Raw genomic sequence first — 15,134 nt, forward strand, 5'->3', positions numbered from 1 at the left:
CATTGATGTTCGGCTCATTTTCTGTTTGTGTATCTCTGTATATCTTTAAGGGTGCATCTATCCATAAATGTAAAGAGCATATATATATGCCCAGTTCTTCATAAGACCAAGGGCTGTTCAAAAAGTCTAGAAGTGGGTCTCTGGAATACTTGATTCTGATTGGTCAATCGCAGCATCCCGTGGTCAAGTGTTTGTGTATAATGAGTGCTAAACTCTACAACTGATCATTGTCCCAGGCTACTGTCACTATACTTAATCAAGTCACTTTTGAGGTTTATTTTACATTATATACAATACAACAGTTACAGTATATCTGGATATTACTTCATGTAATCCAGACATCCCAGATAGCAACATATGTGTTGGCTCAGATCTGGGCCGTGTGGGATCCACGTGTACCAGATGTGGGCCGGATCTGGGCCGACACTATGTTGCTGTCTGGGATGCTAGATTCGATATATCATTGTCATTAAGTGTTCATCAGATGTGCACTTCAGAATCTCCCCAGACATAGGTTATCGAGGTACCTTTGTCTAATGTTTTATGACTACTGTGAATTCGGACACTCAACTCTTTTCACGTACAGTTTTCTCCTAAGGAAATACGCATATTCGGATGCAGCCTATCTTTATAACTGAGTCAAATGATTCACTGAACCAATGATTCATTCAAAACAATGATTCATTCAGGGGAAACTGCCCATCTGATTGATCTGTTAATCAGATGCACGTGAAAGTTGCGTTCGTTACTAGCATTTTCATATACCATCCCGTTTTCTCTCAGAATCAGCATCAGTCCAAATTATTTTATTAAATATGATTAAGTTATGTAGCATCATTAAGAACTACCATGATCTAACAATGGACAAGAGTATAAATTAACATTAACCAAGATATGCGGAAAAAAAAGATATCCATTAATGTATATAACTTTGTTGTAAAGCGTTACTAATCACAAAATCATAATCTCCATCATAACCCCCTAAAAGTCATGAACCCTGATCTAAAGTCACCTGCTTATCTGGTGGCATATTTTGCAGTTATAGATGCATAAAACACACATATAGGCCGTTAATCCATTTTGAGGGATTAAACCGCATGGTGATTTTTGAGTAGGTATATGACCCTGTATTTGAAAAATGTCTGATAGCATTATATTCAAGGTAGTTTTTGGTTACGGAGGACGATTTTCAAACATATGTCAAGAAAAAGGATAAATGAATTTTTTATAAAATTTAAAATTTATTTAAATTTTTCTTGACATATGTTTGAAAATCGTCCTCCGTTACCAAAAACTACCTTGAATCTAATGCTATCACAGATTTTTCAAACATTTTTATAAAATTTTATAATAAAAAAAACTACAATTTTTTTAAATAAATTTTTAAAATTATAAAAGGATACATTTTTCTCTCTTGTAGTCACTGAACACCTTACCTTGAGGTAGGATGATATAAGTGTTGATTTCTAATGAAAGCTACCATGGATCGGATGCTATCACACATTTTCCAACACTAGAGATGTGCACCTTCATGAAAATCAAAAAGAAATGTAATCCCTCAAAATGGTACCGGTAGCCCAAATTTGGGGTCCCGTCTCATGGCTTAATATAGTCCCTCTCTGGTCTTCCTCCCACCACCTCTTCCATAGGGTCCTATAGGCCTCTGGCCCCCCCTCACCCCCCTGCAGTTGCCAGTGTCTCTGGGCCCGGAGAAGGAGGGTGACGGTGCCAGGTCTCTAGATCCCACTCCAGCCCACCATCCTATACCACCCCCACTTCTCCACCACACTTCACTCATTATTCATGTTCATAGGGACAGCTTTCATTTGATCTATTACTTAGGCGGGGGGGACCGCAGACTGCTGTGCGGCTCCATCCCTGCTGGATCTTTAATTATTGCAGAGAGTGTTTTCTCTGTCTTGTTCTTTGTTGTGCTAATGAAATATTGAAGTGGCCGATGTAGATTGTGTGGGGCCTGCTGGGGAGGATGGTGGATTACCTTTTGCCTCTGCACAGACCTTCTGCCCTCTGACCTGATTTTTCATATTTCAAAAGCACATATGATCAAATGTTTATTTAAAGAGGTCAGTGCATTCAGCTTGTTTTTTTTATGTCTGATTACTATAAAAGTTTTTTGCACTCCACATTTGTAAATGGCTTTAAATTAAAGTGTTTGGAAATAAGGTCTCTTATCCATAAGTAGTTTAAAGTGAAATGAAAAATGAAGGTCGTGATTGGTAGTTTGTAGTGTTTTTAATAGATGAGGTTGTTAAGTATATCAAGTTTATTAAAATGTACTTTCTGTTATAAATAATATGGATGTATTAACAAGTTACGTAGTGAAGGGTACATCCATAGATCCTTCACATCTAAAGAAATATTAACAATTATTCATTAAAAAATTTTTATTTCCATTAGTGTAAAAAAATTCTGACCGCATTTTTTTCATTCGGACATTATTTATCAAATTGACGTTATATCTCACAATTAAAAAACTTTATTTCTGGTAATTGTGGCTTTGTTTCTCAGTTGTAAGGTACCTCTTTTAATTGCAACTTTATATCTCACAAATCTGACCATATTTCTTATTTTATCTCACAACAACACTACTATATATATATTTTTTTTTTTTTCATTAAGCCAGAATTTATTTCATTAAAAGTGACAGTAAAGACATTTACAGTGTTACAAAATATTTCTATTACATCAAAGAATCCTGAAAAAAGTGTATCATTTTTTTGTTTGTTTTTTACAAAAATATTAAGAAGCACAGCTGTTTTTTACATGGATAAAAATAAGAAATTATTCTTGAGCAGCATATCGGCATATTAGAATGATTTCTGAAGGATTATGTGACACTAAAGACTGACACTAAAAATTAATAGCAGGAATAAATTACATTTTATATCTTCAAGTAAAATAGTCATTTTAAAATTATAATAATATTTCACAATATTACTGTTTTCACTGTTTTAATCAAATAAATGCAACCTTGATGATTATAAAACACTTTCAAACACATTTAAAAACAAATCTTACCAACCCCAAACTTTGTTTTAGAAAAACATTGTATCTTCTGTATCTTATCACAATGCACTATAAGAAAGACTTATTACAGTCAGTAATGGGTGGAAATACATAAAGAATTGCTCAAGCTACTTAGAAGCCACCCACAGAATTGTAAGAGCACATGTTTGACCCCCTCCCTAGTTCATAAGGACTGCGCTGTAGGAGCGTCTGTCCATAGCAACTGAACATATAATCCTTAAACACTGTATATTCCCTCAGAGAGCAACTGCAAATAGATGTAAAATTGATCAACCCGACTGTCTGACCACTGGAGACCACTGTGGTCTCCGAGCAGAAAATCTCAGGAATTTAACTGGAGCGAGTTTATTAAAATCACTGACCAGTACATTTCTCATGCCGCATATTTAAATTTGGCTTTTTGCGCCTGTGAGGCATTAATATTAACCACCACCAGGCATATAAGCAGTGTGTTAAAAAAAAATAAACATTTAATTGCATCTATAGCAAGAGATTCAATAATTGGCTAAGGGGAATGTGTAATTGCGCAGTGGTGTGGAAAGCCGTCTGACAGTGATCTACAGGACTCCATTAATTGCCATATGAATATACCCTAGTCTCTTCTCCGCACTGCTGAGGCATCAGTGTGAGGGAGACGGGTCACTCCGTCTTTCCTGGCCCATATCCTCACTGAGCTCATAATTACTAAAACCTTTAATTAATCTTGCTATTACTGGGTAAATGCAGTGCTCACCATATAAATGAATTATAGGATAAGTGTGGTATTGTTGTGCATGAGGGCATGGTGGGCGCCTGCATGCATGCCGTGGCACTTAAGGTGTGTATGTGTGCTAAATGTGGATTATTGACGATCAAATGTATAATTAAAAGATTATTTGATGCAAAAATGAAAACTTTTTCGGTCATTATCAAATTTAAGTTGATTTGCACTAATAATGTTCCCCACTGCCATAGCTCGAAATCTCATTGTTGTTTGTGTTAAGATTTCAAAATGGTTTGTAAATGCATCGCGCCACATTTTGACAGAGATTGAGATTTATTAGCTATGGTAGAATATTTTCAGTTGAAAAAACGAAATAAATAATAATAAAACAGTTTGTTTACACAAATATTGTTTGACTTGGAATATCATTTTTTTTTGGTGATTGCTCTGAATTCTCAAATTGTTTGTAAACACATTGTGCCAAGTTTTGACAGAGATTGATATTAAATAGCTAAAAAAAAATATATAATTCAAAAAGAAAAAGAAAATAATAGTATTAATAAATCAGTCTGTTCATGCAAATACTGTTTGGCTTGCAATATAACATGGAGATTAAATCTCAATCTCTGTCAAAACTTGGCACGATGTGTTTACAAACGATTTATGAGATTTCAGAGCAATCACCAAAATCAATTAATTAAAAGAATTTTCATTTTTAGGTGAACTTTCTTTAAAAACTAAAAACAAAGATGTGTATTATATTAAAATGTATTCCTAGCTCATTATTTCAGTACAATAAACAAACTGGAACTGAAAACTGAGTTATACATGTACATTTTTGTCCTAGCATATCACTCTTAATTAATGATCAGAGTCTGGGTCCAAAAGCAACAGCAACAAATCAAAGCAAGTTTAAATTGCCTGGACCAGATCTATTGCTTTTAATACCTCCATAAGGTCCCTTGATTCCATCTCCTATAGGAGTGAATGCCGAGCTGACCAACAATGAGTTCTTGTGTTTAAATCTAATTGAAGTGATTGATGAATTCTCAAACCTCTTTAGCTGAGTTCCTGTGTTTCACTGGGAATAAGTCAGAGTGAGGAAAGTGGACGCTGTGACCCTGCGGATGAGAGCTGACATCCAGCTACGGCACCCGCAATAACTTTCCCTCTCGTGTCATCACTAAAGCTCTGTGGGAAGGGGAATATGTTGTGACATGTCCAGATATGAGCCCTGAAATATATGCTGGCAGTTAGCCACCAGCCTCCCTTTCAATCAACAGGCTCAGCTGACTGGGGCTCTTACAGTGGGTTTAGTTGACTGAGGATGGAATCGTAACACTGCACTGCCATCTAGTGGTTTGCGGAGGGATTGCAGGGCTTCTTGCCTCGTCCGATAGGGAGCCGGTTGTTTACAAGTGACATTTGTTCCTAATTAAATGCTGCACTTGTTGCAGCACTTCTTGTGGAGAGGGGCTTGCATCCACGATAATGCAGGCGGGATTCTGGATTCTCTTGTAAGCTTCCTCCACTCTGAAAAAAAAGAGCAATTTGTCATATGTGCACCAAAGCTGTTTTGCTTACAGCTTTCTAAATATACTTGATATTGTTTGGATGAAAATCTTTAAAAAAAAACTTGGCTACCAATAGGGGTCATTTTCAGGAAATTGAGCCATAATGTTTTTTGTGGTAACCATAAATAGATTTGTTCAGGATTCTTTGATGAATATTTTTTTGAAAAAATAGAAATGTAAAAGTCTTTGTTGTTACTTTTGATCCATTAAATGCATCCTTGCTGAATAAAAGTCTTAATTTCTTTTAAAATAAATAAATAAATACTGACCCCAAACTTAAAACAGCAGTGTATACAATTTAAAAAATTTGTTGTACCGAAATTTTACCATTATTGAAATTACTGTCATATTTCATTATCAGTGTATTATTATTATTTTTTTTATCTAAAATGATTTATGCATTTCCAGAGAAAATGCTAAATTTGTCATTGTTTCTACATTTTCTGTTCAAGCCCGTTGGGTTTGATATAAATTCTTTGACCACATGCTAAAAAAAGTATTTATCAAGTCTTCTTTATCAAGTCTTCTTTACCCATTATATTCAACCCTAAAACATTTTAAATGGGATTGGCACAAACATGTTTTAAAGAGAAATTCTATTTAATATTGTTTCATATTAAGTTATTACTTTTTTCACAAGTAAAATGCTTCATTTAAGAAAAGCCACATTTTCTCTCACAAATGGCACTATTACCTGGAAATGCCCAAGAAATAGCAATTTACATTTACTTTAGAGTAATCAGTACAACCAATATAGAGATGCACAACATCTGAAAACTTTAAGGGTTATCACATACAGTAAGCAAGTGATCTTAAAAGATAAAACACTTCAACAAGTTGCCCTACTTAAGTCGGAAGAGCTGATTGAGCTCTAGCTCAGTCTCCTCAACGGTCTTGTCCTGTCCTCTGTCTCTGAGTCTTCTCAGTCTTTCTTCTGGATTGACAGTGAGAAGCAGCACCAGGTTTGGTTGAAGCAGGTCTCCTGGCCACTGGTAGAGCTCTGAGTCCAGCCTAGGGAGGTTTTCAACCCTTCCACTGACTGCTGTGGCAATAGCATACGCTGCTGTGCTGTGCCAATACCTAGAGGAGACCCCCAAAAAAATTGTTTAGAGGTTATCTATATCAGTGCCGGGAAAAGGAAATAACTTAAAAGGGTCATGACATGGATTTTTTTAGCCTTACACCAGGTTCAGTCACTAGCGTACCTCTTGAGGCCAGGGGAGTGAGGTTTACACACACACAGCTCTAACTGGGCTACGTTAATCCACCCCCCCCCCCCAATGTAACCTGTCCCACTCCCCCCGCTCCGAACGGGTTTTGAACCCGGGTCGCCGGCTTGGGAGGCACACTAACTAAAGACCACAGCCGCTAGTGCCTCTTAAGGCCAGGGGAGTGAGGTTTACACGCACAGCTCTTACTGGCCTATGTCAGTTACACACACACCCCTACACCTCACTCCCATCTGGGTCACGGCACCAAATATAACAGGTCCTACTTAACCCGCTCCAAGCGAGATTCAAACCGGCGTAGGAGGCACGAGCACTAACAAGGACACTAAAGACCGCAGCTTCTAGCTAGCGCGCCTATTGAGGCCAGGGAAGTGAGGTTTACACGCACGCACAGCTCTTACTGGCCTACGTCTGTTACACTCACCCCCCTAAACCTTCCGTTGAACTCTATTGGTAACTACGGAACTTGCGACCATAGTTGGCTTTGGGAAAAGCACCCCAGTGCGAGATTTAAACCCTGGCATGGGAGGCTGGTGCGCTAACAAGGACGCTAAAGACGCGTTAGCCGCTAGCAGGCCTCTTGAGGCCAGGGGAGTGAGGTATACAAGTCAATTTCTCACAGCCTCAATTTCATCCATGTAAATTGTATTTTTTTATGCCAGCTAAATTATGCTCTGATTACAAATATAAATGCTTTTTCCTGATCGGTATTTAAAATATCCTCAAATAAACATTTACGTTTGAGCGAGCATCAATTTCCACAAATCCAGTTTTAAAACATCTGCTAAAACCCTATACGTTCCACAGTGCTGCCCAAACATCAGCTGAATCGTGTGAGTGTATTTGTGGCGCACACATACCTGTCCACTATGACAGGAGCCCTTAAGGACTCTTTTCCGATGTGGGCTGCAGTGATGTAGTTCCCCAGAGCGTAAAAGGCCCTGCGGATGAGGGGTGGTTCTGAGTCAAAGCGCTGTCTGAAAGAATCCAGGCACTGGGGAGGAGATTTCAGCAGAGTGGCATTCAGAGACTCCCGCAGGGCTTCTGTGAGAGTAGTTTTACCTATAGGTGAAATCAGGGAAAGGTATTGAGAGGAGTCAACAAACTTTTTTGAGTGCAAACTATTTGTTTAAGCATGATTTGAATCATACTGACAGCTATGAATTTTTAGATGGTATTACTTTCTGCTTGGTATTAATAAGCTGAACAAAATATTTGTCAGAAAGACTCAGTGTTAACCTGTAGCGTCAAGTCCCTCGATCACAATGACAGGAAATCCATCACCACTGCTCGTCTCCAACTGTTCGTCTACGAGCTTCAACACTTCCTTTGACTCCGGGATAATGTCAGTGCACTGGGATGGGCAGAGGAGGATGTAATGTTTTACCTCAAGCTGCATTGTGGTTAGAGTACTGAACTTCATTGGTTAAATAATCACCCATTGTTAATTGTTCCTTTATATCAGGTAATCAAGTATACTTTCATTTCAGCATTAAAGTAAAATAATCTAGATAGATATAACTGCAGCTGTTTTTATATGTATACTGTATACATTTATAAAAATACTATAGTTTGAGTTTGGTATAGGCTATAGGCTATATATATATATATATATATATATATATATATATAGGCCTATATTTTTTTAAGAAGTCTATTATATGCTCACCAAGACTACATTTGTTTGATGAAAAATACAGTAAAAAGTAAAAAGAGTAATATTGTGAAATACAATTAAAAATAACTGTTTTCTATTTTTTCTCCCCTATTTTTAAATGTAATGTTTTCCTGTGATGGCAAAGCTTCAGCAGCCATTACTTCAACTTGTGTCACATGATACTTAAATAAATCATTCTAATATGCTGATTTGGTACTGAAAACAGTTGTGTTGCTTAATATTTTTGTGGAAAATGTGATGCGTTTTTTTTCAGTTTTCGTTGATGAATAGAAAGTTCTAAACAACAGCATTTAACATAGGCTATAAATGACTACAGTCACTTTTGATTCATTTAATCCATCGTTGCTGCATTAGTAGTAGGCTAGTAGGCTAGCCTATTTACGTGTATGATAGTCTAGTATAATAATCTGGTCCCAAAATGTTTCAAAATCCTACTGTACCTCCTGAAGAACCTTATAGGCTTCATCCATACTGTAGAAGACATCGGAGTTCCTGATGTTCAGTGTGGATGGGTGATGCTCTGCTGCTGTAGCAGGTGTGATGTACTGTCTCACTGACTCCTTCACTTGACTGACAGGTGACCACAGCTCCTGCCAGCAGTACTGACCCTCGCGCTTGTATGAAAACACACATACTGTTTTACTCTGCCGCAATGTGTTTAATAAGTCCTCTGAAAGTGTTGTAGTGGATTTGTCTCGTATAAAAAAGCCTTTAACGACGCTCTTTTCGTCGTCCGGAATAAACGAAGACGCTTCAAAAACATCGCAATCTCGCGAGATTGTTGAAGACAGCTTGTGTTTTATTTCGGCGTGCGTTTGCGCTTTCTCAATTCTGTTCTCACTTCGGACATGTACCGAGAAGAGCTTCCCACACTCTCCAAAGAGCTGTTGATGATCATGATGGAGAACCTGTGGGCTTGAGCTCAGTGTGAAATAAAGAGGTTCAGCGCGCAAATCAAACTCCACCGCAAATACACGCGAACACAGCTCTCCACAGCGAAACATTGCTCTCCTTAGCATTGTGAACGGTGTTAGATAGCACAGTACGTTATATATGGAAGAATCACATTTGTACACGCGCCGCTTACAGAGAAACGAAACTTGACCCGAAAACGAAAGTAGGATAGCCAGCCGTCCACTTACGTAACTCACGAAACGAGCCTAGCGTCAGCCAAACATTCCAAAATCAACAGTAGCTACGGTGAAGTTCAACTATCATTAATTATATGTTAGTTTAGTTTAGGGTCCAATTCTCACTATTTGGCTAACTAGTATGTTTTAGCAGCATGCATACTTATAAAGCACTAATGCCTTCTTCATGCCCATATTCTATATCCCGCAAGCAGTAGGCTAATTAGGAGTTTATTGAGGCAAACGTCGTAGTTAATAGTGAGAATTGAAACTTAAGATAAAGTGTGACCACTTAATGATATTGTTATTGTTGTAGGGTTAGTGTCCTTAAGCAAATATATTCCTATAAAATAAAATAATAATATGTTGCAACTTGCTGCATTTTAATTGGCCATGCATGGTATAAAGGCTATATTTACTAAATCCATGTGACTCAGGAAAATTAAACAACTACGCCTATATGTTTGGCTCAGCTGATAGGCTATTTATCTTTCGTTTTTCGCATGTTTGACTCAGCTGATTATCTTTCGTTTTTCAGTCCCCCCCAAGCAAGAACAGAAACCGATCAGAACAGGAACTTGAGACTGTCCTATAAAAAGGGAGGTGTGAGCTCTCTGAGTATCAGTCTACACACACTTCACCATAGTGACATCAAACCAAGTTGGTTTTGCAAGAATGTTGATGCAGTTGTGTTTCAAGAACGTCCACGGCTTCTTTTCAGCCCTGTTGAAATGGATTTCAGGATGGATGATGGTATTAGACACACTGGTGCCTCTTGGGATGATCAGTCGTCCGAAGATTCGCACCAAAGAGCAGAAAGAGGGATCCAGCGCACAGCTGACCACTCCAAGCAGTGTGAACTACCATTTTACCCGGCAGTGCAATTACAAATGTGGCTTTTGCTTCCACACTGCGAAGACCTCGTTCGTCTTGCCTATTGAAGAGGCAAAGCGAGGGTTACGACTTCTGAAAGAAGCAGGTAATCTAACATGTCACCATGCAATTAAATTATGATGTTTTATGGAATATTGCAGAATTTATTATAAATGATTTTTCCGTGCAAATCATTATTTTTAAATAAATAAATACAAATAATAATAATAATAAAAGTAATGTGCCCTCGTAATATTTAATCAAAATAACTAACTTCCCCATGTTTATCTGATGACGTGATTAATGGCACGAGGGCGGGGCAACCTGTCACTCACATGAGATCATGACATGCGACATTAATAATTTAATGTAGTCTAGTTATTCATATAAATTGATATTTTGTATATATATTATAATTGTCATAATTAATAAATCAATGTAAATGTAAATTATATGGGGTTTTTTTCCATTTCAACTTTAATGATGACTAGACTGTCTTTTTTTATTCTAAAACTTGGTTTGTATGTTTTAGGAATGGAAAAAGTTAACTTTTCGGGTGGAGAGCCCTTTCTTCACGAGAGAGGCTCTTTTCTGGGAGAGTTGGTGCGATACTGCAAACAGGAGCTGCAGCTTCCGAGCGTCAGCATCGTTAGTAATGGCAGTCTGATCAAAGAATCCTGGTTTCAGAAATACGGTGAGAATCATTCCTGACCACCAGAGGTCAGCAAAGATCATTTTAAAACACTTTAGAGTGAACGTTACACATTTTACACGGTAATAACAATCTCAATGTTGATTACATAGAGCTCTACACAATATAAATACGTACTCATAGGTTAATTATTAAGCTCCACTTAATAATTGGATATTACGAATATTAATATTAAGTAGCCTATTAATATACATAATTTTTGCACACTAACAAAATCCACCACAGCACTTCATGAACACCTGTTGTCACTGCATTCTGCATTTCTTTTGTCTGTTCCAATTCGTTCATTGTGTGTAATGAGATTTGATCAAACAATTGATCTTTATTTTTAATTCAAGCACATGAGAATCCCTGACACTGTCTGTATAAAAAGTATGGGGAAAAAAGTGAAAGCATAGTTGTGAAATATGGCCAACCTAAATAGCTCTAACATACACCGCATACAAAAGTTTGGTGTGATTAAGGGTTTTTATTCAGTAAGGATGCATTGAAATGTGACAGTAAAGACATTTATAATGTGACAAAAATTAATTTGTTATTTTGAACAAATTAAGCAGCACAACTGTTTTCACCATTGATAATAAGAAGAAATGTTTATTTAGCACCAAATCAGCATATTAGAATGATTTCTAAAGGATCACTGACACTGAAGACAGAATCCGAATCACAGAATCACATAAATAAAATATATTTTAAATATATTAAAGGAGAAAACAGTTATTTTAAACTGAAATAATATTTCACATTCATTTGAACAGTATATTTGCTCAAAAAAAAATGTTTATTATAAAATACTTAATTATGGAATGCTAAAAGTGGTTATTTTTAAGCATGTATTTAAATGTTACTTAAAATTATCAAAAGTATTTGCATATGGTGACAAAATTAGCCAGAAAAATACTTCCCCTACACATATAGGCCCAGTTTCACAGACAGAGCTTAGATTAAGCCAGGAATAGGCCTTAGTTCAATTAGGACATTTAAGTAGCTTTAATAAACATGCCTTAGAAGAAGAAAAAATCATTACTGCTGTGCATCTTGAGACAAAACTATGGTACTGACATATTATAAGACAGTCAGTGCAATTTACTTTCAGTTAAAACAGCTCAAACATGCATTTTAGTCTGGGATTAGGCTTAAACCTTGTCTGTGAAACCAGAGGTTAAAGTATAGCACTGTCAGCTCCTTAATTGGTCAATTTAATTTGTATCTGTATTCTATAGGTGACTACTTGGACATTCTTGCAGTATCTTGCGACAGTTTTAACGAAGACACCAATAAAGTCATTGGTCGAGGTCAGGGCAAGAAGAGCCATTTGGACAATCTACATAAAGTTTGTTCCTGGTGCCGGGACTACAAGGTGGCTTTCAAAATCAACTCGGTCATCAACACCTACAATGTGGACGAAGATATGACAGAGCAGATCACTGCTCTGAACCCAGTGCGCTGGAAGGTACAGTTACTTCTTTTACTACAGACTTCCATGTTCCATTCCTCTATCATTATAACCAGGCTGCTGAATGTACTGCAATGTTCACACAGGTCTTCCAGTGTCTGCTAATTGATGGTGAAAACGCAGGGGAGAACAGCCTCCGCGAGGCAGAGAAATTTGTCATTAGTGAGCAGCAATTCCAAGACTACCTGGACCGCCATCAGAGCGTCAAGTGTCTGGTTCCAGAGTCTAATCAAAAGGTAATTTTGAAACACAGACCGCATACTTTGGCTCAATTCAGATCGCTCGTTTCAAAATAGCTTACAATTTGCCAGATAAAGTGGCTTCAAATTATGGGTAATAAACTCTCAGTTTCAATTCATTACCGAAGCTTTTAAGACGTAAACGAGTTTTGAATTTAAATAAAAATAGCTCTGTTCAGAGATGGAAGCTAGGGATTTGAATCTAAAGCATACTGTTAACTTGATGCGAATTGTTTATTTTCTCATCTATTTCCCCTTTTACAGATGAGAGACTCTTACCTGATTCTTGATGAATATGTAAGTGGTCATATTTTCTCCTCAGCAGTTTTCTTCTCATTATTGCGCAAAGGATTTTTAAAATAAATATTTGATTATGTTGTCATTAGAGTCTAAAGGATTTTTTTGTATATTAGATTACACTGTTATTACAGTGTCAATGATTCCTTTAAATTACATTATGTCGTCATATCAGTAGTGAAGGGATTATGGATAGGAATCTAATAAGACCTGCAGTAATTTGCCTCATTCCAGGCTTCAAATGACTTCTCCCCCTTGGATAATCTCTGATCTCTATTAATAATCATGCTGTCTACGCTACATCATCAGACAGAGCAATCATCATAAATAGATTTTTAATCCTCCATATCTGATTCCGCAGATGCGCTTCTTGGATTGCCGAGAGGGGAGGAAAGATCCGTCAAAGTCCATTCTGGATGTTGGTGTGGAAGAGGCCATCAAGTTCAGTGGTTTTGATGAGAAGATGTTCCTCGTAAGAGGGGGGAAATATGTGTGGAGCAAGGAAGATATGAAACTGGAGTGGTGACCTTTCTCAATATTGCTTTTTTTTAACTCTGTTTACATTGAAAGCTGATTTAATTTATAAATGCTAAACAATAAATAATTATACAGTATAGTTACAGCCCCATATATAAGCTGATTTGATACATTGGTGCCTATGTCTGTATATTCAATATTTTTATATAATATAAGGAGATTCTACTGCACTGAAATACTTATATTATAGACATTGATTATTTGTATAGATATATGCTCAATTTGTTATTTGTATTATGCTTGAGTATTTGAATTACCCAAAGTATGTTTTTAACTCTTACTTTGCTGTGTTTTTCTTTACCTTATTGTAATTGTTTTTATGTAATCCTATAGGAAAATTATTGATAATTGATCTATCTATTTTTTAATTATGTGCACTCTGAAGGCACAGAGACACTTTGAGTTACAATTATGACTTAATGCACCTTAGATGCTTTAATTGTCATACGCCGCAGTTTGAGGCTCCTCAGATCACAATGTTGGAATCCTTTAAGCTCATTTTCTATAAGGGGAGTTTTCTAGTTCTTGCAAGAACTCAAAAGACTATCAGTGATACCCTCCTGTAACCCCACCCCATTATAATGGGAAAGCTTTAAATCACTTCTATCATAGAGAAGTTCACTGAGGCACCATGAAAAAGAAATCTATAGAAATCAAAATGATACCTCGATATTTTTTCATTTTACAGTGAAGTTGAAACTTTATATTGTATTTTATTTCATTATTTTATTATGTTAATAAATATTTTTGACAACTTGTTACATCTGATCTCATGTAATTGTTCAAACTGCTCAAAGAGTCATCTTTTAAGATGAATAAGCCTTCATACAAAGGACTTAAAACAAATTTGTTACTGATTTTGCTAACTTGAATTTCTTGATATAATTCTTCAAGCTCTCTCTGCTCAGTTGTATTTGTAATCCCTGTTATCAGTCCCCATCATCATACATGTCCTATGTTACCCAAATTCATATTCAATTCAGTTTATTTGCCAGACTCATGTCCAAAAAACCACGCAAGACAGGACAAATAACAACAAACAAAACATAAAACAAATACAAGAATTAAAATACATACAGACATTTCAGCCAATGCACTCTCAGTCTGGATGTGTACCTGGAGCAGCTCACTAAGGGATTTGAACTTAAACATCAAATTTCTTAAAAGTGCTTTCAGTGTGATTACTCCTACAGATACAAACATCTGACCAGCACTCCCTCCTCTGGGAACCTTGAGTAAAATTCTCATTGCATCATTGTAGGCAACTTTTAACTTCTGCATGCTGGATTTTTTGTAAGAAGACCACAGATGGGCAGTATAAAGTGGTGTACAGTAAGCTTTGAACAGAGCCACTTTAAGAGCAGTAACTAATCTCACATGCTATGTTTGCCTGTGCATATAACTTTTAACACTGTCTGTATGTCATCATCATTCATATCATCTGTAATACAATGACCAAGGCATTTAATCTTTTTGCAGACCTCAAGACAATTATTGGCTAGCATGAACATAGGAAAATTAAGCCATTTATCCTGTTTCGTTCTGCATATTAAAACAGCACTTTTGCTGAAATTGTATTTTATATCAAATTCCACCCCATCAGAGCATATATTAAGAAGCTCCTGCTGCCCAGCACTACTCGGACTAAAAATAACATG

General features: G+C 36.7%; 2 protein-coding genes across 2 annotated transcripts; one reads left to right on the forward strand and one right to left on the reverse strand.

Moving 5' to 3' along the window:
- Positions 1 to 4,486: 4,486 nt before the first annotated feature.
- Positions 4,487 to 9,287, reverse strand: cmpk2 (cytidine monophosphate (UMP-CMP) kinase 2, mitochondrial). Its single transcript, XM_056245618.1, has 5 exons — positions 8,673 to 9,287; positions 7,794 to 7,908; positions 7,415 to 7,616; positions 6,172 to 6,405; positions 4,487 to 5,284 (listed from the first exon to the last, which is right to left on the reverse strand). The coding sequence occupies exons 1-5, from the start codon at positions 9,249 to 9,251 to the stop codon at positions 5,164 to 5,166; spliced, it is 1,251 nt and encodes a 416-aa protein (XP_056101593.1). The 5' UTR covers positions 9,252 to 9,287; the 3' UTR covers positions 4,487 to 5,163.
- Positions 9,288 to 9,978: 691 nt separating this feature from the next.
- On the forward strand, positions 9,979 to 13,549 carry rsad2 (radical S-adenosyl methionine domain containing 2). The gene is made up of 6 exons (XM_056245620.1): positions 9,979 to 10,341; positions 10,768 to 10,929; positions 12,171 to 12,400; positions 12,490 to 12,639; positions 12,907 to 12,939; positions 13,301 to 13,549. The coding sequence occupies exons 1-6, from the start codon at positions 10,038 to 10,040 to the stop codon at positions 13,463 to 13,465; spliced, it is 1,044 nt and encodes a 347-aa protein (XP_056101595.1). The 5' UTR covers positions 9,979 to 10,037; the 3' UTR covers positions 13,466 to 13,549.
- Positions 13,550 to 15,134: the final 1,585 nt, after the last annotated feature.

This window comes from Rhinichthys klamathensis, unplaced genomic scaffold (assembly GCF_029890125.1).
Source record: "Rhinichthys klamathensis goyatoka isolate OS25496 unplaced genomic scaffold, OSU_Roscu_1.1 h1tg000032l_1, whole genome shotgun sequence".
NCBI lineage: Eukaryota > Metazoa > Chordata > Actinopteri > Cypriniformes > Leuciscidae > Rhinichthys > Rhinichthys klamathensis.

Excerpts from the sequence above, each read along its gene's own strand:
- cmpk2 (XM_056245618.1), bottom strand. The coding sequence starts at position 9,251 with ATGCTAAGGAGAGCAATGTTTCGCTGTGGAGAGCTGTGTTCGCGTGTA. Across the intron at positions 7,909-8,672 it reads CCTATAAGGTTCTTCAGGAG|TGCACTGACATTATCCCGGA; the intron begins GTACAGTAGGAT and ends TGCCCATCCCAG. Across the intron at positions 5,285-6,171 it reads AATCAGCTCTTCCGACTTAA|AGTGGAGGAAGCTTACAAGA; the intron begins GTAGGGCAACTT and ends CTTTTTTTTCAG.
- rsad2 (XM_056245620.1), top strand. The coding sequence starts at position 10,038 with ATGTTGATGCAGTTGTGTTTCAAGAACGTCCACGGCTTCTTTTCAGCC. Across the intron at positions 10,342-10,767 it reads ACGACTTCTGAAAGAAGCAG|GAATGGAAAAAGTTAACTTT; the intron begins GTAATCTAACAT and ends TGTATGTTTTAG. Across the intron at positions 12,401-12,489 it reads TGAACCCAGTGCGCTGGAAG|GTCTTCCAGTGTCTGCTAAT; the intron begins GTACAGTTACTT and ends ATGTTCACACAG.